Raw genomic sequence first — 22,573 nt, forward strand, 5'->3', positions numbered from 1 at the left:
AGATCACATTTCCTCCCCATTCTGATGTTTGGTCTGAACAACTGAATATCTTAACCATGTCTGCATGCTTTTATACATTGAGTCACTACAAATGATTGGCTGATTAGATATTTGCAGTAACAAGTAGGTGTACAGGTGTACCCAATAAAGTGGCCACTGAGTGTATATTGGCTTCCCAAGAATTTCCCTAATTCTTAGTTCTTTCCATTCCTCCCTCTTTTTACATCCTCAATTCCGAATGTTTTCTCTTTGACTCTGGTTATGGGTTACAAACTTGAAACTTTCTGCAAGGTTGAAAAGATTGTCTCTAGTGTTTTATTGAAGTGGGCATGAATTGACCCATAACACTCAGGTAAATTTACTAAATTGTATTTGTCTCCTTCACACGTTCACATGCAGCCTGACTTTGAGCATTCTTATCTATCTCAATAATTCTATTCAAAAAGATTTTTTGATTCGTTTGATGTAAATATGCAAGCATCCCCTGTCTTTTCAAAACTACCAGGTTTTCCTATTTGACTAAGTTTGGGACTGACCAGCTATTCTGTATTATCTACACTATGGTAATCACAAGATTTGTTTCTAACTGCAATTAATTTTGCACACAGTGACTTTTTCCTCCCTCTTTCTTCACTCTTAAGTTCAGTGTATAGACATGATTTATTGTGATCTCCTCTGACTCACTGTCAATATGGCCAGATGTTCAAAAGATATCCAAATATTGTATTTCTGCTTTGTGAATTGTGTTTATAATGTTTCTTTGCCTGGCTTGACAGTGCCATTGTAGATTATAAAGTTATAGAGTCACAGAGCACTACAGCACAGAAAGAGGCCATTTGACCCATCTAGTCTGTGCCAAACCATTGATCTGCCAAGTGACATCAAACTGCACTCGGACCATAGCTCTCCATATCCCTCCCAACTGTGTACCTATGCAAGTTTCTCTTAAATGTGAAATCAACCCTGCATCCACACCTTCAGCACCCTTTGAGTGAAGAAGTCCCCCCCCCCACCTTATGTTCCCTTTAAATATTTCACCTTTCACCTTTAAGCTATGACCTCAAGTTGTAGTCTCACCCAACCTCAGTGGAATAAGTCTGTTTGTATCTACCCTATCTACACTACTCAGAATTTTCTATACCACTATCAAATCTCCACTCAATCTTCTACATTCTAGAGAATAAAGCCCTAACCTATTCAACCTTTCCCTTTAACTCAGGTCCTCGAGTACCAGCAATAGCCTTGTAAATTTTCTCTGCACTCTTTTCAATCTTACTTACATCTTTTCTGTAGGCATGTGACCAAAACTGCACACATTTCTTTAAATTATGCCTCATCAATGTCTTATACAATTTCAACACATCCCAACTCCTGTACTCAGCACATCGATTTATGAAGGCCACTGTGCCAAAAACTTACTTTATGGATCTATCTATCTGTGACACCGCTTTCAAGAAATTATGGATCTGTATTCCCAGACCCTTCTATTCTACCACACTCCTCAATGCCCTACCACTCACCATGTAAGATCTACCTTGGTTGGTCCACCCAAAAGGCACCACCGAATACTTGTCTGCATTAAATTCCATCTGCCATTTTTCATCACAGCTTTTGGGCTGGTCCAGATCCTAGTGCAAGCTTTGATAGTCTTCCTTGCTGTCCACTATACCTCCTATCTTGGTGCCATCAGCAAATTTGCCAATCCAGTTTCCCAGCAAACATCTCCTCCTCTGATCTTCCAGAGGCCCAATTTTGTCCCTTGCTATCCTTTTGCTCTTAATCTATCTGTAGAAGACTTTAGGATTCTCTTTCATCTTGTCTGCTAGAGCAATCACTTCCTTCTTAAGTGTTCTCTTACATTTCCTATATTCCTCAAGTACCTCATTTGTTTCTGCCTACTATACCTGTTATTTACTTCCTCCTTTTTTAAAATCAAGCCCTCAATATCTCTTGAAATTCAAGGTTCCTGTTATCCTTGCCTTTTATTCTGACAGCATCATACAATCTCTGGACTCTCAAAATTTCACTTTTGAAGGCCTCCCATTTATCAAGAACATCTTTGCCAGAAAACAAACCTATCCCAATCCACACTTGCCAGATCCTTTCTGATACCACTAGAATTGGCCTTTCACCAAGTTAGAAACTCAATCCAAGGACCAGACATCCTTTTCCATAATTACCTTGAAACTGATGGCATTATGATCACTAGATCCAAAGTGTTCCCCGACACAAACATGTCACCTGCCTTGTCTCATTCCCTAATAGCAGATCTAGTATTGCATTCTCTCTAGTTGGGACTTTTGTACTGATTAAGGAAACCTGCTTGAACACATGACAAACCGTTTCCCATCCATTACAATTTTGGAGTCCCAGTGAATATGTGGAAAGATAAAGTCACTTACAGTCACAACATTGTGTTTCTTGTAACAGTCTGCAATCTTTTGCAAATTTGTTCCTGTAAATCACATGGACTGTAGGTGGTCTATAATATAATCCTATTAACATGGTCATCCTCTTTTTATTCCTCAGTTCTACCCATAAAGCCTCACTAGATGTGCTCTCTAGTCTATCCTGACTGACCACTGCCATGACATATTCCCTAACTATTAATGCCATCCATCCCCCTTTAATCTCTTTAACTCTTATCACGTCTAAAATAACGGCACCCCAGAACATTGAGCTGCCAGTCATCCCCCTCCTACAACCAAGCCTCACTAATGGCTTCAATGTCATAATTCCATATTTTGATCCATGCCCTAAGCTCATCTGCTTTACCTACAATACTCCTTACATTGACAGCTCAGAACATTAGTCACACCATGCTCAACTATCTGATTCTTGACCTTGTATGTGGGCTTAACATCATCTTTCTCCACAGCCACTCAACCACTCCACTACCTGGTCTGGCATTCTGGGTCCCATCCCCCTGCACTCTAGTTTAACAACCCCACCCTCCGCACAGCTCCAGTATACCTTCGTGCAAAGTTGATAGACATGAAGACACAAGGAACACAAATACATTCATTTAAAGTTTAATTCCTTCAAAATTTTACATACATTTTGTTGCAACCCAGAGAGCACTCAGTCCTATGACTCCTAAAGGGGTAGGAGCCTTAAAGAAACAAATACTGTTCACATCTAATAACGCTTTTACCATATTACATTTGGTAAATTCTCATCAAAAGAAGCAAACACACCTCTAACATTGATGTGGGATCAAATCTTGAATTCACATCAACCTCTGCATTCTGATTTTTTAAATTATTTTAACATATACTCCCTACCTCTGGAATAATCTGATTGAACAGCATGCAAACAAAATGTTTTTCTGCACCTTGGTACAGGTGTCAATAATAAACCAATCACCAACTCTGATGCTTGATACTTCCTCATTTCCCTTTAATTTTCTCTTGTCCTTCTAGAGCAATCATTCTGTTGTAGTCAAGCCTTTGAATATTTTCTCTTTTCAAATTTCCCTTATGAATTCACTATTTTACATATATCGCATAGTAACTGACAGCACCACTCAAAATTATTACCTTGTAAAAGAAAAAAGAAAATGCATCATTCCTTTAGTGAGATGGTATTTTAGAAGTTTTATTTTTCCTCTTTAATTTCTCTCTTTCTTATAAATAAAAAGGAAATTGCTTTCTCTCCAAGAAGTTAAATGGAAATTGCTTTGTTTACATCTAAACAGTGCCAATATGCGATTATTTTTTTTCCAGGGGCTTCTGCCTGTTGCCCTTTTCGGTTGGTATCCATGGAAATCTTGAAATAGCTCTGGCCTTTTAGGTAGCAGCAACACTGAACTGTGCAAATAGTTGATAATTCTTGGGCAGCTGTGCTATTTGTGTTTTGTACTTTGGAATAAGAGCCTCTTTGAAGGTAGGAATAATCTGCAGCTGATTCAACATTTTTGACAGTCGTAACAACGTAAATAGTACAGTATCCCAGAATGTACTGCACTCCCTTATCACTGACAACTTGTGCTTTTTTGTGCTCAAATGTTGCAATTTTGAAATATTTGTTGAGTCAATTGGAAAGTTACTACTAATGTTCAATATAGCTTGTATAACGGAGTTGCATTTTTACATAGCATCTTCAGAAATTGTGAAAAACATTTTAAAATTCAAAAAAAATCATTCTTACTTCCAAGAAATTTGTCTTTAGTTGAGGCTTGGTAAGCCTACTTCAAAACTATGTTAAATCAACACAGGTTCCCATGAAAAACAGGTTACAGAATAGATCCAAGGGACAGATTTCAATTCCCAGAAACAAACAACTACAATATTTTTCTTTATATTCTGAACAGTTCACTCATATCACCATACACAAAATGTTGGATGAACTCAGCAGGTCAGGCAGAATCCTTGGAAATGAACGGTGGGCGTTTCAAGCCAAGACCTTTTTTCAGGACTGGAAAGGAAGACAGAAGACACCAGAATAAAGAAGTAGAGGGAGGGGAAGAAGGATAGCTAGAAAGTGATAGGTGAGGCCAGGTGAGTGCGAAAGGTGAAGGATGGAGATGAAGGAATTTGATAGGAGAGAGGAGTGGTTAAAAAAATTCCTCCCCTCCCCCTCCTGCTATTTACCAATCTGACCTGTAACATCTTCTCTCCTATTTATCACCTTCCATTGGTGCCCCTCCTCCTTCCCTTTCTCCTGTGTTCCACTCTCCTCTCCTATCAGATTTCTCCATCTCCAGTCCTTTACCTTTCTTACCCACCTGACTTCATCTATCACCTTCCAGCCATCCTTCTTCCCCTCCCCCTACCTTTTTATTTTGGCATCTTCCACCTTCCTTTCCAGTCCTGAAGAAGGGTCTTGGCCCAAAACATTGACTGTTCATTTTCGTGGCTACTGTTTGATCTGCTGAGTTCCTCCAGCATTTTGTTTACGTTGCTTTGGATTTCCAGCGTCTGCGGAATTTCTTGTGTTTATGAGTTTATTCATGTTACTTGGGCTACTTGTGCATAGATGATACCATGTTGATCATCCTTTGAATCACCAACATTCTGAAAGAGAAGACAGAATAAACATTTGTAAAGGTAATTATCTTTAGACCTTTTTCATTAAAGAACAATTTATAAATTTGCAGCATCAAGTAAAAAAATAGTTCAAGATTTGATCAATAGGAATTGATTTACTTACAACTGATGATTTGTTACTGTCCTGCATGTCACGTCTGCTACCTGTGACAATTTCAAACACCACTATTAAAGATAATATTAGTTAATATCATTTATAAAATACAACTATCCATTTTGTGTTACCTTTGCCTTATATAGACAGTAGGTCAACAAAGGCACAAATTGACTTAGTTGCCATCTCTGAGAGTCAAATCCAAATTAACTATGGCATTTACACAGTGAAGCAAGTGAGCTAAGCTCTTTCATGAGTGGCATTATTCACTGATGGTTCTGTCATGAGTTGTTAGGTGTATATTTTTCAAGGGAATACAAAGATCAGTTAATTTTGGGGGAAATCAAAGTTCCCAGAATATTGATTATGGAAGATTTAGCAAAGATCATCATTCCTTCCTTAATTGCTTCCACTTATCATTATCTTTATTGATCATATTCCAGTACCTGAAGCCCTTGTTCTGTCCACTTATCACCTCCCAGCCTCTATCTCTACCTTCACCTTTCTCTCCTCCCAACTGGCTGCATTTGCTCATCAACCTCTCCTAACAGTGACAGTGGTAAAGCACTGGTATTTTCTGATTAAGGAATCTCATGTTTGGGTAGAGGATGGGTTGCAGATGGTTGTCTCTCTGATTAGAGGACTATGACTAGTGGTGTGCTGTAGGGACCAGTGCTGGGTCTTTTTATTTTTTGTCCCTTATCTTACCTCCTTTCCCACCCATTGCCTCCTTCTAGTGTTCCTCCCCCCTTTTTGCTTCTTCCATGGCCTTCTGTCTCTTTCATCAATCAACTTCCCTCCTCTTTACTCCATCCCTCCCCCTCCAAGTTTCACCTATCACCTGGTGTTTCTCTTTTCCTTCTCCCACCATTTAAATCCACTCCTCAGCTTTTTTTCTCCACTCTTGCTGAAGAGTTTCAAGTCGAAACATCAACTGTACTCTTTTCCATAGATGCTGCCTGGCCTGCTGAGTTCCTCCAGCATTTTGTGTGTGTTGCTCGGATTTTCAGCATCTGCAGAGTTTCTTGTGTTTATCATACCTACTCATCACTAATTGTGGTGCAACATCATCTAACTTATCCCATACACAGTGTGTATTCGAATATAATGCCTTCAACACGCTTTTCAATTTTGCCCCAGTTAATTTGGTAATTGAGGTACTGTAATATTGCAGAATCACAGGGCACCTCCACACAGAAACAGGCCCTTCTGCCCAACTTGTCCATGACAAGCTGTTATTGTGCCTAGTCTCATTGACTTGCACCTGGATCATAACTCTCCAATACTCTCACAGGCAGGTTTGTTGGAGCTGTTGTGAAGGGTTTAAAGTATTTTGGCAGGGGGATAGAAAATGGAGTGAAGGGACTCAGGACAGGAGAGATAGTAAAAAGACAAAGATAGTGTGCAGTCAGACTATTGGGAAGGGCAGGCAGATGACAGGACAAAATTTCAGCCAGCAGAATGAATATCAATACATTAAGGATGTAGAATCAAAAAGGGTAGAAAATATAGTACTCAGAATGTTCTATCTCAATGCACGGAGCACTGTATAAGAAATAAGGTGTATGATCTCGTTGCTCTTTTACAAATTGTTAGGTATGATGTTGTAACCGACAATAAATCAAGGATAAAGAATGATTGCAGTTGGGAGCTAATTGTCCAAGGTTACATGTTATATCAAAAGGATAGGAAGGCAGGCAGAGGAGGTAGCATGGCTCTGCTGGTAAAGAATGGCATCAAATCATTAGAAAGATGTGACATAGGATCAGAAGATGTTGAATCCTTGTGGATTGAGATAAGAAAATTCAAGAGTAAAAGGACCCTGATGGCAGTTATATACAGGCCTTCAAACAGTAGCTGGAATGTGGACTGCAGATTATAATGGAAAATAGAAAAGGCATGTCAAAATGGAAATGTTATGATAGTCATGGGAGATTTTAACATGCAGGCAGATTGGGAAAATCAGATTGGTAATTGATTTCAAGAGAATGAATTTGTCGAACGCCTACGAGATGGGTTTTTAGAGCAATTTGTCATTGAGCCTACTAGGGTATCAGCTATACTGGATTGGGTGTTATGTAATGAACCGGAGGTGATCAGGAAGCTTGAAGTGAAGGGACCCTTAGGAGACAGTGATCACAATATGATTGAGTTCAACTTGAAATTTCATAGGGAGAAAGTAAAGGTCAACATAGCGGTATTTCAGTGGAGTAAAGGAAATTACAGTGCTATGAGAGAGGAGATGGCCGAATTAAGTTGGAAGGAGATGATTACAAGGGTGACAGCAGAGCAGAAAATGCTTGAATTTTGGGGGAAGATGAGGGAAGTGCAGGACCGAAGTATTCCAAAAACAAAGAAATACTTAAATGGCAAAATAGTACAGCCATGGCCGACAAGGGAAGTCAAAGCTAATGTAAAAGTGAGAGGGCATAAAACAAAGCAAAAATTAGTAGGAAGCTAGAGCTTTTAAAATCCAACAGAAAGTAATGGGAAGAATCATTATGAGAGAAAGGATGAAATATGGAAACAAGCTAGCAAATAATACTGTATCAAGGTCAGCAGAAAATAACCTTTTCAAGTATATAAAATAAAGAGAGATGAGAGTGGATAAAGGACGGCTAGAAAATGAGGCCGGAGAAATAATAACGGGGGGACAAGAAGACGGCAGATGAGCTAATTAAGTATTTTGTAACAGTCCTCACTGTGGAAGACACTAGCAGTGTGCCAGGTGTTGAAGGTTGTGAGGGAAGAGAATCGAGTGCAGTTATTATTTCAAGGGAGAAGGTGCTCAGAAAGCTAAAAGACATAAAGGTACATAAGTCAACCGGACCAGATGAACTACAGCATAGGGTTCTGAAAGACGTAACGGTATAGACTGTAGTAATAATCTTCCAAGAGTCATGGGACTCTGGCATGTTTCTGGAGGACTGGAAAATTGCAAATGTCATTTCACTCTTTAAGAAAGGAGGGAGACAGCACAAAGGAAATTATAGACCTGTTAGCCCGACCTCAGTGTTTGGGAAGACATTGCAATCAATTGTTAAGGATGAGGTTATTGAGTACTTAGTGACACATGACAAGATAAGACAAAGTCAGCATGGTTTCCTCAAGGGAAAATCTTGCCTCACAAACTTGTTGGAATTCTTTGAGGAGATTACAAGTTGGACAGATAAAGAGGATGCAGTGGATGTTGTATATTTGGATTTTAAGAAGGCCTTTGACAAGGTGACAGACATGAGGCTGCTTACCAATTTAAGAGCCCATGGTATTACGGGAAAATTTCTAACATAGTTAGAGCATTAGCTGACTGATAGGAGGCAGTGAGTGGGAACAAAAGGATCCTTTTCTGGTTGGCTGCCGATGACTAGTGTTCTTCTACAGGGGTTGACCACCACTTTTATGTTGTATATCAATGACTTAGATGATGGAATTGATGGCTTTGTTGCCAAGTTTGCAGAAGATATGAAGATTGGTGAAGGGGCGGGTGGTGTTGAGAAACCAGGAAGGCTGCAGAAAGTCTTAGATAGATTAGGAGAAAAGGCAAGAGAGTGGCAAAAGAAATATAATGTTGGAAAATGCATGGTCATGCACTTTGGTAGAAGAAATAAATGTGCAGGTATTTTCTAAACAGGGAGAAATCCAAACATCTGAGAGGCAAAGGGACTTGGGAATCTTTGTGTAGAACTCCTGAAAGGTTAACTTGCAAGTCGAGTCGATGGTGAGGAAGGAAAATGCACTGTTAGAATTCATTTCATTAAGTCTAGAATACAAGAGGAAGGATGTGATGTGGAAGCTTTATAAGGCACTGGTGAGGACTCCCCTTGAGTATTGTGTACAGTTTTGGGCTCCTTACCTTAGAAAAGGTGTGTTGGCATTGAAGAGGGTTTAGAGGAGGTTCACAAGGATTATTCTAAGAATGAAAGGGTTATCATATGAGAAACATTTTATGACCCTGGGTCTGTATTCTATGGAATTTAGAAGGATGAGGGTGATCTCATTGAAACCTTTCAAATATTGAAAGGCCTAGACAGTGTAAATATGGAAAGGATGTTTCCCGTCGTGGGGGAGTCTAAGACAAGAGGGCACATCGTCAGGAAGGAGGGTGTCAATTTAAAGCAGAGAACACAGATAGATTTCTTTAGCTAGAGGGTGGTGCATTGGTGGAATTTGTTGCTGCAGGGAGCTCTGGAGGCCAGGTCATTGAGTGTACTTGTGGTGGAGACTGACAGGTTGTTGATTGGCCACAGCATCAAAGGTTATGGGGAGAAGGCTGGGCGGTGGGAGGAAAAGGATCAGCTATGATTGCATGGTGGAGCAGAGTCAATGGCCAGATGGCCTAGTCCTTCTCCTCTCTGTCTAATGGTCTATAACCCTATCATGCATGTACTTGTCCAAGCTTGTTTGAAATTTTTCAATTGAAACCATAAGTAGCACTTCTGCTGACAAATCAATCCACATTTACGCCACTCTCTGCATGGCGAAGTTCCCCCTCAATTTCCCCTTTTATATTTAACCTTTCACCCTAAACCTTAGACCTCTATTTCTAGTGTCACCCAAGGTCCATTCTGTACTCCTCATAATCTTGTATACCTCTATCTAATCTCCCCTTATTCTCCTACTCTCTGGGGAATAGAGTCCTAACCTCTTCAACTTTTTCTTAAGTCCCAGCAACATTCTTGTAAACTCTCCTGTGAAGATCCTTAATATTTTATCATGGTAAGGAAAGACAACTTCAGTTTACCTTTGTCATAGTCAATATCAATTTGAAGTGCTTGGTCTGCCTTTTATGCTTTCTTGTTCCGACAAATCCAGGGCAAGCATTAAAAAGGGCTAAGAGAGTTGTAAAAGAGTGCCTGAAGGCTTTATGTGTCAATGCAAGGAGCATTCGTAATAAGGTGGATGAATTGAAAGTGCAGATTGTTATTAATGATTATGATATAGTTGGGATCACAGAGACATGGCTCCAGGGTGACCAGGGATGGGAGCTCAAAGTTCAGGGATATTCAATATTCAGGAGGGATAGACACGAAGGAAGGGGAGGTGGGGTGGCGTTGCTGGTTAAAAAAGAGATTAACGCAATAGAAAGGAAGGACATAAGCCGGGAAGATGTGGAATCGATATGGGTAGAGCTGCGTAACACTAAGGGGCAGAAGACGCTGGTGGGAGTTGTGTACAGGCCACCTAACAGTAGTAGTGAGGTCGGAGATGGTATTAAACAGGAAATTAGAAATGTGTGCAATAAAGGAACAGCAGTTATAATGGGTGACTTCAATCTACATGTAGCCTGGGTGAACCAAATTGGTAAAGGTGCTGAGGAAGAGGATTTCTTGGAATGTATGCGGGATGGTTTTTTTGAACCAACATGTCGAGGAACCGACTAGAGAGCAGGCTATTCTGGACTGGGTTTTGAGCAATGAGGAAGGGTTAATTAGCGATCTTGTCATGAGAGGCCCCTTGGGTAAGAGTGACCATAATATGGTGGAATTCTTCATTAACATGGAGAGTGACGTAGTTAATTCAGAAACAAAGGTTCTGAACTTAAAGAGGGGTAACTTTGAAGGTATGAGACATGAATTAGCTAAGATAGACTGGCAAATGACACTTCAAGGATTGACGGTGGATATGCAATGGCAGGCATTTAAAGGTTGCATGGATGAACTACAACAATTGTTCATCCCAGTTTGGCAAAAGAATAAATCAAGGAAGGTAGTGCACCCGTGGCTGACAAGAGAAATTAGGGATAGTATCAATTCCAAAGAAGTAGCATACAAATTAGCCAGAGAAAGTGGCTCACCTGAGGACTGGGAGAAATTCAGAGTTCAGCAGAGGAGGACAAAGGGCTTAATTAGGAAGGGGAAAAAAGATTATGAGAGAAAACTGGCAGAGAACATAAAAACGGACTGTAAAAGCTTTTATAGATATGTAAAAAGGAAAAGACTGATAAAGACAAATGTAGGTCCCCTGCAAACAGAAACAGGTGAATTGATTATGGGGAGCAAGGACATGGCAGACCAATTGAATAATTACTTTGGTTCTGTCTTCACTAAGGAGGACATAAATAATCTTCCAGAAATAGTAAGGGACAGAGGGTCCAGTGAGATGGAGGAACTGAGCGAAATACATGTTAGTAGGGAAGTGGTGTTAGGTAAATTGAAGGGATTGAAGGCAGATAAATCCCCAGGGCCAGATGGTCTGCATCCCAGAGTGCTTAAGGAAGTGGCCCAAGAAATAGTGGATGCATTAGTGATAATTTTTCAAAACTCGTTAGATTCTGGACTAGTTCCTGAGGATTGGAGGGTGGCTAATGTAACCCCACTTTTTAAAAAAGGAGGGAGAGAGAAACCGGGGAATTATAGGCCGGTTAGCCTAACGTCGGTGGTGGGGAAACTGCTGGAGTCAGTTATCAAGGATGTGATAACAGCACATTTGGAAAGCGGTGAAATGATCGGACAAAGTCAGCATGGATTTGTGAAAGGAAAATCATGTCTGACGAATCTCATAGAATTTTTTGAGGATGTAACTAGTAGAGTGGATAGGGGAGAACCAGTGGATGTGGTATATTTGGATTTTCAAAAGGCTTTTGACAAGGTCCCACATAGGAGATTAGTGTGCAAACTTAAAGCACACGGTATTGGGGGTAAGGTATTGGTGTGGGTGGAGAATTGGTTAGCAGACAGGAAGCAAAGAGTGGGAATAAACGGGACCTTTTCAGAATGGCAGGCGGTGACTAGTGGGGTACCGCAAGGCTCAGTGCTGGGACCCCAGTTGTTTACAATATATATTAATGACTTGGATGAGGGAATTAAATGCAGCATCTCCAAGTTTGCGGATGACACGAAGCTGGGTGGCAGTGTTAGCAGTGAGGAGGATGCTAAGAGGATGCAGGGTGACTTGGATAGGTTGGGTGAGTGGGCAAACTCATGGCAGATGCAATTTAATGTGGATAAATGTGAAGTTATCCACTTTGGTGGCAAAAATAGGAAAACAGATTATTATCTGAATGGTGGCCGATTAGGAAAAGGGGAGGTGCAACGAGACCTGGGTGTCATTATACACCAGTCATTGAAAGTGGGCATGCAGGTACAGCAGGCGGTGAAAAAGGCGAACGGTATGCTGGCATTTATAGCGAGAGGATTCGAGTACAGGAGCAGGGAGGTACTACTGCAGTTGTACAAGGCCTTGGTGAGACCACACCTGGAGTATTGTGTGCAGTTTTGGTCCCCTAATCTGAGGAAAGACATCTTTGCCATAGAGGGAGTACAAAGAAGGTTCACCAGATTGATTCCTGGGATGGCAGGTCTTTCATATGAAGAAAGACTGGATGAACTGGGCTTGTACTCGTTGGAATTTAGAAGATTGAGGGGGGATCTGATTGAAACGTATAAGATCCTAAAGGGATTGGACAGGCTAGATGCAGGAAGATTGTTCCCGATGTTGGGGAGGTCTAGAACGAGGGGTCACAGTTTGAGGATAGAGGGGAAGCCTTTTAGGACCGAGGTTAGGAAAAACTTCTTCACACAGAGAGTGGTGAATCTGTGGAATTCTCTGCCACAGCAAACTGTTGAGGCCAGTTCATTAGCTATGTTTAAAAGGAAGTTAGATATGGCCCTTGTGGCTACAGGGGTCAGGGGGTATGGAGGGAAGGCTGGGTTCTGAGTTGGATGATCAGCCATGATCATAATAAATGGCGGTGCAGGCTCGAAGGGCCGAATGGCCTACTCCTGCACCTATTTTCTATGTTTCTATGTTTCTATGTTTCTATGTTTCAAGCTGGGCAATCTCAATGCAATTTCAAATAAGTTGGGGCCACGTGTACAGCTATGCTCCCTCTAAACTGTGCACGTGTGCGGGCACACACGTTTTTCAACCAGCGCACAAAGGAAATTAATGTGTGCACAAAGGTTAGTTACCTAAAATAATGTAGTAATTAATAATTATACTTATTGAAAATAATCTTTTGGCTAAATGTTTCTGTTAACTAGTTCATCGGCTAAATACTCTCACAAGAAATTGATAAACGTCACATTCAAAGTAGCTTTACAGGTTTTAAGTGATGCCTTTGATGAACTGGCTGCACTGTGCAAGATTCTGCAAAAGAGTGGCCTGACATCAATTGATTCACTTCATTTTGCGCGAGGCAAAATTAACAAGAAAGCAATATCTGGGAGACAATGTTTCGCGGAGTGACAAAGTTAAAATTTGGCTAAGCCAACAACGTGAAGAAAACATCACAGTAGATACAAGTTCACTGTTGACTTTTATAAATAGTCTTTGTGTTCATTTAGAAGAAAGGTTTCCTGAAGATGAGGTACAAGAATGGTCAGCTTTTGATTTCTGCACAATTGCAGATTGTGACTTCACATTTGGCGATGAACAAGTTAATGCCTTATGTCTAAAATACCATGATTTTCTAGCTGAAAGTACTGTAATAATTAGACAGTTTAATGATTTCAAATTTTCCGTGCAAGAAAAAATTAAATGCAAACTGATTTCAAACTTTGCTCAAATGGTGGCATTTGTACTTCAAAATGAACAGTTTTGCGACCTTGCACAGTTAATGGACATTGGGGGAACCTTTCTTGCATCTAGTGCGGAGTGTGAGCGAGGTTTTAGCCTCATGAATCAACTCAAAAACAAGCTGAGAGACCGTTTAGGTGAATGTCATTTGGATATGTTAATGAGAATCAAAAGCTATCAATTTGATGGAAGTTCAATTAGCCTAGATAGAATTTACAAAGAATGGGTAAATGCCAAAGACGGGAGAAAGAAAAAATAACTGAGTGACATAAATATGTATTTTATTTTGTTATTATTCTGTGCAGTTTTAAGTCAAATATTTTGTAAACCTACATAAACTGTGCCATGTGTGCATTCAGTGCACACATACTTTTGTCACAGAAAAGAAATTGCATAACATAAGATTTTTGATCACACTGACTACTAAAAATTAGAGGGAACATTAGTGTACAGTACTTCTTTCAAATTCCATATTGTGTTTCTATTTATGCATGCAAATGAGTGTATTTATCAAAAGGAAAATTAGTAAATGAGCTTTGTGATCACATGAGCATATAAACAGTGTCTTGGTTTAAGATTTTATCTGAAACCCAGCACTTTTGGCCATTATAACAGTTTCCTATGTTTTATTATTCTTAAAGGGATTAAACCAATGATCGTCTAACTCAGAGAAACATGTGTAACTGATTGTGCCTGTGCTGCTAATTTCCTGATGAGGTACATAGTGAGGTGTTTTACAGCAGGGTCTTCTAAACTGCTCAAAGGAGACTAACAGCAATGAATTTTCTTGCCTAGCACTAACTGTCTGGAAAGATAAAGCAAAAATGAAAGAGAAACGTGAAAAAAAAGTTTTCATTACCTGATGTTTTATTTTTAAAATTTATATCCCCATAATGAATAGCTTCCTCTGTGTCTGCAGAGACAAGTAATATAAAATTTACGTAATGCATACATTGCACTTAAAATGTAAATGTTAATGTCAGACAAACAAACATTATTCATGCTTCTAAAAATAGAAAATCAAATAAATACTCAATCTGTAGTTGTGTTAACAGTTTAGTGAGGAGTTTTCACCCGTCTGCTCTGCTGGTTTCCCTCAATCAATACAATCATAGCATTAATTGAACAAAAGCAGGTCTCAGCTGAAAGGTAACACTTTTTCATATTCCTCTCTCTAACTGTTTTGTCAATGAAAAGAACACAATGAAGGCCAAAGTGGGCCTTGAAGCCTGATTTCTATTTTCAAAATTATACTATTGTCAAATGGGCTCTTCCTCCTTTACTTAACTAACTTAGAATAAGAAAAATGCAATTAATTGCATTTTCTTTTCCAGTATATTTCTCTTTACTCCCATCTCTGCAATGTGTCATCATGCTGTGTTTCTACAAACACCAAGAGTTTTCTGGCTTGTAACCCAAAGTGCTTTATCCCTTCAGCCTGAATAGTGATGGGAAGCTAAATGATTATGTGAAGTCTCAAAGTCAAGTGTGCTCCTGACATCCACACTTACTCCTTCAGACATAATTTATTCATTTTCCTATCTACAAATGACTGGAGAATGTGAAATATCAAGATTGTGAAGTATCAATAATTTGTACTGTTGCAGCTGAGTAGCAGCAATTTGAGAATGTAAGGCAAAAGCAGACACCAAACAAATTTACAACAATCTGACCTTGGGAGAGTAGAGGAACATCTGAAAGGCCATCTAATTCAGGCCTTTGGTGCAGGTGAAGGAACTGTCATGACTGAGGAAGTTTGCAGGAAGTCTCAAGAAACTTCAGAATAGAATTATCAGTGTCGACGTTCTGTTGTCAATTATAAATGTAAGATATTATTGTTTGGTAAAGAAAATTTTGAATGCAATTAAAAAATAATCAAAGGAGTCCAGGAACTAAATACGTAACTCACTAAAGGTAGGGTCACAACCTAATAAGGACAATGAAAATATTGTTGAGAGGAAGTGAACTTTCACCAAATGTTAGTTTGACCACATTCAGACATTGTATTAGAAAAGCAAATGGAGAAGATACAAAATTTTGTAAGGATGATTTCAGAAATATGGGGTGATATTTTTAAGAAATGATGCAAAATACTGGAATGTGTAAATGAATAATAAGTAGTGAGAGGCCAATAACGATTTTTAACATTCTGTAAGGTTTTGCTTGGATAATGTACTTCTGAAAAAGATCAAAACTGGAGACTATTAGTATAACATATGATCATACAGCTTTACAAAATCAAACTTTACCTACGATTGTTCAGACTTCATGACAAATATATAGGGTTTCCAGTACGAAATGTGAAATTACCTACAGAAACTTCAGCTCTGTGAAATATGGCAGTCTTTATTTTAAAAATGCTGAGATACATGTGATGTAACCTGGGGTCATTGGGTGTTCTGGGTCTTTCAACATCAGACACTCTCGCCCAGGCAACCCGGCCAGGATGGATCAGGCCCTGGCTTGTTTCCCAGAAGCATTGGTCCACGAGTTACACCTCTTGATCCAGAGCCAACTTGAGGCTTCTTCAGCAGCCTCTGTTATGGTGCTGATGGTTCTTCTCTTTGCGGCCCCTGTATTGCCCAGGAGAGAGGAGGTTCTGCACAGCAAGCAGCCAGCAAAACCTCAACATTCCACCTCTATAAGCTTGCACTGTGTGGTCCAGTCTGTCTCTCGCACTGCTCTACCTGCTGATGCTGGGTTGACTTTCATACGCTCAAAATCATCCTCAACCTCTCGCTGCTACGGGCAGAAGTTACCACTTGCTTCAAAAAGGCAACAATCATACCAGTGCCTAAGAAGAATAACGTGAACTGCCTTAATGACTATTGCCCGGTAGCACTGACATTAACAGTGATGAAATGCTTTGAGAGGTTGTTTACGACTAGACGGAACTCCTGTCTCAGCAAAGGCCTGGACCCATTGAAATTTGCCTATCGCTATAATAGTTCAACGCAGAAGCAATCTCAATGGCTCTCCACAGGGCTTTAGACAACTCGGACAACACATACACCTATGTCAGGATGCTGTTCATCGACCAGAGCTAGCATTTAATACCATTATTCCCACAATCCTGATTGGGAAATTGCAGAACCTTGGCCTCTGTACCTATGTCTGCAATTGGATCCCTGACTTCCTAACTGGAAGTCCACAGTCTGTGCGGATTGGTGATAACATATCCTCCTCGCTGACGATCAACACTAGTGCACCTCAGGAGTGTGAGCTTAGCCCATTGCTCTACTCTCCGTATACACATGACTGTGTGGTTTAGCATAGCTCAAATACCATCTACAAATTTGCTGACGTTACAACCATTGTTGGTAGAAGCTCAAGAGGTGACAAGAGGGCGTACAGGAGTGAGATATGCCAACTAGTGGAATGGTGCCACAGCAACAACCTGGCACTCAACGTCAGTAAGACTAAAGAGCTGATTGTGGACTTCAGGAAGGGTAAGATGAAGGAACACATACCCATCCTCATAGAGGGATCAGAAGTGGAGAGAGTGAGCAGCTTCAGGTTCCTTAATGTCAAGATCTCTGAGGATCTAAGCCAGTCCCAACATATCGATGTAGTTATAAAGAAGGCAAGACAGCGGCTATACTTTATTAGGAGTTTGAAGAGATTTGGCATGTTAACAAATACACTCAAAAACTTCTTTAGTTGTACCATGGAGAGCATTCTGACAGGCCACATCACTGTCTGGTATGGAGAGGCTACTAGACAGGACCGAAAGAAGCTGAAGAAGGTTATAAATCTAGTCAGCTCCATCTTGGGTACTAGTCTACAAAGTACCCAGGACATCTTCAAGGAGCGGTGTCTCAGAAAGGCAGCGTCCATTATTAAGGACTTCCAGCACCCAGAGCATGCCCTTTTCTCACTGTTACCATCAGGTAGGAGGTGCAGAAGCCTGAAGGCACACACTCAGCGATTCAGGAACAGTTTCTTCCCCTCTGCTGTCTGATTCCTAAATGGACATTGAAGCTTTGGACACTACCGCACTTTTTTTAATATACAGTATTTCTGTTTTTGCTCACTCTTTTAAATCTATTAAATATACATAATTGATTTACTTTTTTATTGTTTTGTTTTATTTTTTTTCTCTCTGCTAGATTATGTATTGCTTTGAACTGCTGCTGCTAAGTTAACACATTTCACGTCACATGCCGATGATAATAAACCTGATTCTGATTCTGAATCTGTTCTTCCCAAGGAACTTTCGCTTCTGCCATGACCGCCTGCTTTGAGGTTTCTGACGGAATGACCATGTCTGGCCTCAGGAATGATGATGCATGAAGTCCAGGAACTTTAACCGCTTGCCAAGAACAACTTTGTTGCTAGTCAGACACAGTGGTGAGCAAGCAAAAAAAAACTTGCATAGAGAGGTGTATAACTGGATTCATCTCCTTACCTTCTTGCTTTGACTTCATATCGACAGACCTATATTCAGCAACATGACTGGTCTCAGTTGCAGGTGTCTGATCTGGAATATACACAATTTTTTCTAATTCAGATTAATTTTAAAACATTATCTCTAAATATATAGACAAAAAGTACTCAATGGCTATAGAAAGCAACAAGAATGAGTAGGAATGTGTCTCATCCATCAGAGAAAACTATCCTATGTAAAAGCAATACTCATTGTAGAGAGAATCTAGCTTCATTTGTGACATCTACCCAGTGGACACTTTATTGGGAATCTCCTGAACCCAATAAAATGGCCACTGAGTGCATGTTCATTGTCTTCTGCTGCTGTAGACCACCCACTTCAACTTCTGATTTATTGTTTATTCAGAGATGCTCCTCTGTACACCACCACTCTAATGTGTGGTTATTTGAGTTACTGTCAGCTTCCTGTCGTGTTGATCCACTCTGGCCATTCTCTTCTGTTCTCTCTCATTGACAAGGCATTTTCAGAACTGCCACTCACGGGATTTTTTTTTTTGTTTTTTACAACATTTTCTATAAACTCTAGAGACCGGTGTGTGTGACCATCTCAGGAGATCAGTAATTTCTAAGATACTCAAACCACCCTGTCTGGCACCAACAATCATTTCACAGTCAAAGTTACTTAGATTGCATTTCTTCCCCATTCTAATGTTTGGTTTGAACAACAATTGAGCCCCTTGGCAACGTCTGTATGCTTTTATGCATTGAGTTTCTGACACATGATTGGTTGATTAGATATTTTCAATAATGAGCAGGTATATGTATGTACCTAATAGAATACCTCTGAGGACTTTCCTAATTACTTGCTGCATTGCATGCAAACTCTTTGTATTTAGCACTATAGGCCCCTTTTTCTCACAAAATTTCTTAGTATCACTCCATCTAAATATTCTCCTCTCTAAGTAGCTAGTCTCTGTTTTCCTGTATTATGCTCCATATGTCGGTTACATGGCTAATTACACCTAGGTCCCTGAGGAAAGTTGTTTCGCTTAGCTGTATACGTGTGTACGGTTGAATGACAATAAGCTTGACCTTGAAGATCATTACCCATCACCAGCATCAAATTACCAGCAAATTAAACATTCATCACATATACTATGTTCCGAACGTAGAGTGAAAGCGATTGTCCTAACTATCGGTAGAACCGCAGCTACCACATTTCTCACCACAAATCAATACTAAAGACTCACCATAACCCCCCCCCCCGTACCAATGCTAGATTTTAAAGCATGATCAATTACTTAAAAATATCACATGAGGCGATGACATGCAAACAATATTTAACAGGCTGCTGGCAAATGCATCTAAGATAAAATCCTCAATAGTAATTTTGTTTTGGATTTTCGCTTAAATTAAGATTTTTGTCATGCATCTCACCTTTTCTCTTGCACTTCTTCAAACACAGCACCAGTCCCAGGATAATGATGAGCAGAAGAACCAGACTTCCAATAATAACAATATTGGTGTAGTTAACTGGCAGAAGAGTATGCACAAATTTCACCTTTAGATTATGCATGTACAGTAATTAAACACTTTTTAAAATATCCCTGAAAGACCAAATGCTTTTTCATTGGAGTCCTAATCCAAATTAACCAATCAGGAAGACTGCAGTATTATAAATGACTCTTCTGACAGAGATAGAGCAAAAAAAATCACACAGGGATTTCATTCATGGTATCAACTCAAAGATTCCATCTGGCAGATATGTAGAGTTGGCTGATCAATAAAGAATCTGATTCAGCTGTAACACTTTTTGCCATACAACAGTCAGAAACTCCATTTTATTAGCTGCCTCCTGTACCAAATAATGTAGGTACTGAGAGCATGCCTGTGATCTTCTGCTGCAGTAGCCCATCCACTAGCAGGTTCGACATGTTTTGTGCTCACAGATGCTTTTCTGCACACTACTGCTGTAATGTGTGTTTTTTTTGAGTTACTGTCGCCCTCTTGTCAGCTTGAACCAGTCTGCCCATTCTCTTCTGACCTCTCCCATTAACAAGGCGTTTTCAGAACTGCTACTCACTGGATTTTTTTCTCCCTCAAACCGCTCTCTGCTAACTCTAGAAAGCATTGTGTGTGAAAATCATACATCAGGTGTTTCTGAGATACTCAAACTACCCTGCATGGCACCAACAGTTACTCCATGATCAAAGTCACTTAGATTACATTTCTTCCCCGTTCAGATGTTTGATCTCAACAGCAAATGAACATTTGGCCTTGTCAATGATTTTATACATTGAATTCCTGCGGTAGGATTGGCTGATTAGATATTAGATGAGCAGGGGTACATAAAAAAGTGGACACTGAGTGTATATTGCTCATTGTCTCGAGCAGGGATTCCCAACCTCTGTTAATGGTAGAGGTCAATGGCATAAAAAAGTTGGGAACCTCTGTTCTAGACTGACACTGAAATAATTACTATTTCAGTGAAAACTAAACGATGTAGGGAAGATATTGCCTTTGTGTCATGTTATAAATTTCATGGATGATATAAAATTTACTACACAAGAGGGCATTGAGCCATTGTGTTTGTGTTTGTTGGAAAAAAGTCACCTATTTCACTCACGTTCCATCACTTGATCACAGCCTAAAAATGTACAGATCTATTTTCTAAAAAAATATTTTGCAGAATGTGGTGTCATTGCAAGGCCAAATCAGGACAGCATGCAATTTAAAGGGGAAACATGCTAGTGGAGCAGTTCACATGTACTCTAGTCATTCTTAGTGAGAAAGATGTTGGTGGTGGAGTCTGGCTGAGTAAATTAGAGGAAAAAAAGCTTGTCATTTAAATGGTGAGAGATTGCAGAGCTTTGAGAAACCGAGGAATCTGGAGATCTGGAGTTAACAAATGTTTCATTCACTGCAAAGAGAGTTGTACACAAAAGTAAGATCTTATACTTTATTGATCTTATACTTCAATGATATTGACTAGTGGAATGGTAGCATTATGGTTAGCTCAATGCTTTAATATTCAGGCGACCAGGTCCTATCCGCACTGCTGCCTGCAGGGAGTTTGTATGTTTTCCCCGTTACCATGTAGGTTTTCCTACCACAGTCCAAAGGAACAAACAGTTTATTGTAATGTTCCTGAATGAGAATGTCATATTCTTTTAATGAGAAGAGATTATTCAGCCCTTGCAGCAACTCCATGGTAGCTAGAGATCTGGGGTTGGTCATGCAGAAACACACAGATGAAGAACCCTAGTAACATATTTGGAGCCAATAAGATATATTATGTTTTCTCAGAACACATGGCTTTGAATGAATTTTCAGGGACAGATGTCTCAAGGAATATGGAACTCATTGAAATAGACCTATGGGATAATAAAGGGGAGAAGGCCCTTGATTTCATGGCAATTAATGGGTGTAGAAATACATATACAGTGCCTTGTAACAGTATATAACCCACAACCTTTTGTGAGTATTAAAACCAGGGGATTTTGATCAATTTAACTGAGAAATCTTTATTTGTGAGTAACATGCTCCTTTTTTTCAGAGTAGAGCCCAAACAACAGTTAAAATTTAAAGCCTGAAAAACTGCAAATTGAAAACTGGAATGTCAGAAGTAAAAAAGTATTTCTTCCCCTTTGCTCAGTACCACCTCTCGCAGCTATTACGGCCAGTAGTCTTTTTGGACAAGTCTCTATTAGTTTTGCAGAATATGATGGAATAAGATTTGCCCATTCCTCTTTGCAAAATTGCTTAAGCTACTCCAGGTCAGTTGGAGAGCAGTGGTGAACAACAATCTTGAGGTGTTGCCAGAGATGTTCGATTGAGTTAAAGTCAGGACTCTGACCAGGCTGCTCAAGGACATAAATTTTCTTCATTTGAAACCACTCCATGGTTGTCTGGCAGTGTGCTATGGGTCATTGTCCAGCTGAAAGATGAACTTCCTCTCCAGTTTAAGCTTTCTGGCAGAGACTAGCAGGTATTTATCCAGGATCTCTCTACATTCCGCAGCATTCATTTTCTCATCAATCCTGACCAGATTTCCAGTCCCTGCAGCAGAAAAGCATCCCCAGAGCATGATGCTAACTCCATTATACGTCACACTAGGGTGGTGTTCCCTGGCTGATGTGCAGTATCAGTTTTAGGCCACATATACCACTTTGTGTTGAATCTCAGCTGACCACAAGAGCTTCTTCCACATCTTAACAGTATCGTCTGTGCGATACTTTGCAAAGTCTTTATGGGAAAGGATATTGTATTACTTTTCGCCGGGGCTTCTTCCTTAGTCCTCTTCCATAAATAGAGATTTTTGTGCAAGGCCTCAGATTGTGGAGCCATGAACTTCATCTACAATTCAGCCACAGACCACTGCAGCTCACTCAGAATAACGTTGGCATCACAGTAGCCTCTCTTACAAGTGACATTCTTCTCTGGCAACGAAGATTAGAGGGTCAGTTTGACCTACACAGTGTGGTCTTGGTTTCATAATGGACCATTCTGAGCTCCATGGTATGTTCAG

At 40.0% G+C, this 22,573-nt stretch overlaps 1 protein-coding gene across 1 annotated transcript in view; it reads right to left on the reverse strand.

The window, feature by feature from the left end:
• Positions 1–4,814: 4,814 nt before the first annotated feature.
• LOC134348859 (uncharacterized) overlaps positions 4,815–22,573 on the reverse strand; it is a 41,433-nt gene continuing 23,674 nt past the window's right edge. The window contains exons 6-10 of the mRNA XM_063052641.1: positions 19,483–19,578; positions 18,068–18,139; positions 14,519–14,572; positions 5,152–5,192; positions 4,815–5,015 (exon numbers count right to left, since the gene is read on the reverse strand). Of these exons, the coding sequence (XP_062908711.1) occupies positions 4,950–5,015; positions 5,152–5,192; positions 14,519–14,572; positions 18,068–18,139; positions 19,483–19,578 (329 nt within the window). The 3' untranslated portion in view covers positions 4,815–4,949. The remainder of the gene's footprint in view (positions 5,016–5,151; positions 5,193–14,518; positions 14,573–18,067; positions 18,140–19,482; positions 19,579–22,573) is intronic.

Source organism: Mobula hypostoma, chromosome 7 (genome assembly GCF_963921235.1).
Source record: "Mobula hypostoma chromosome 7, sMobHyp1.1, whole genome shotgun sequence".
NCBI lineage: Eukaryota > Metazoa > Chordata > Chondrichthyes > Myliobatiformes > Myliobatidae > Mobula > Mobula hypostoma.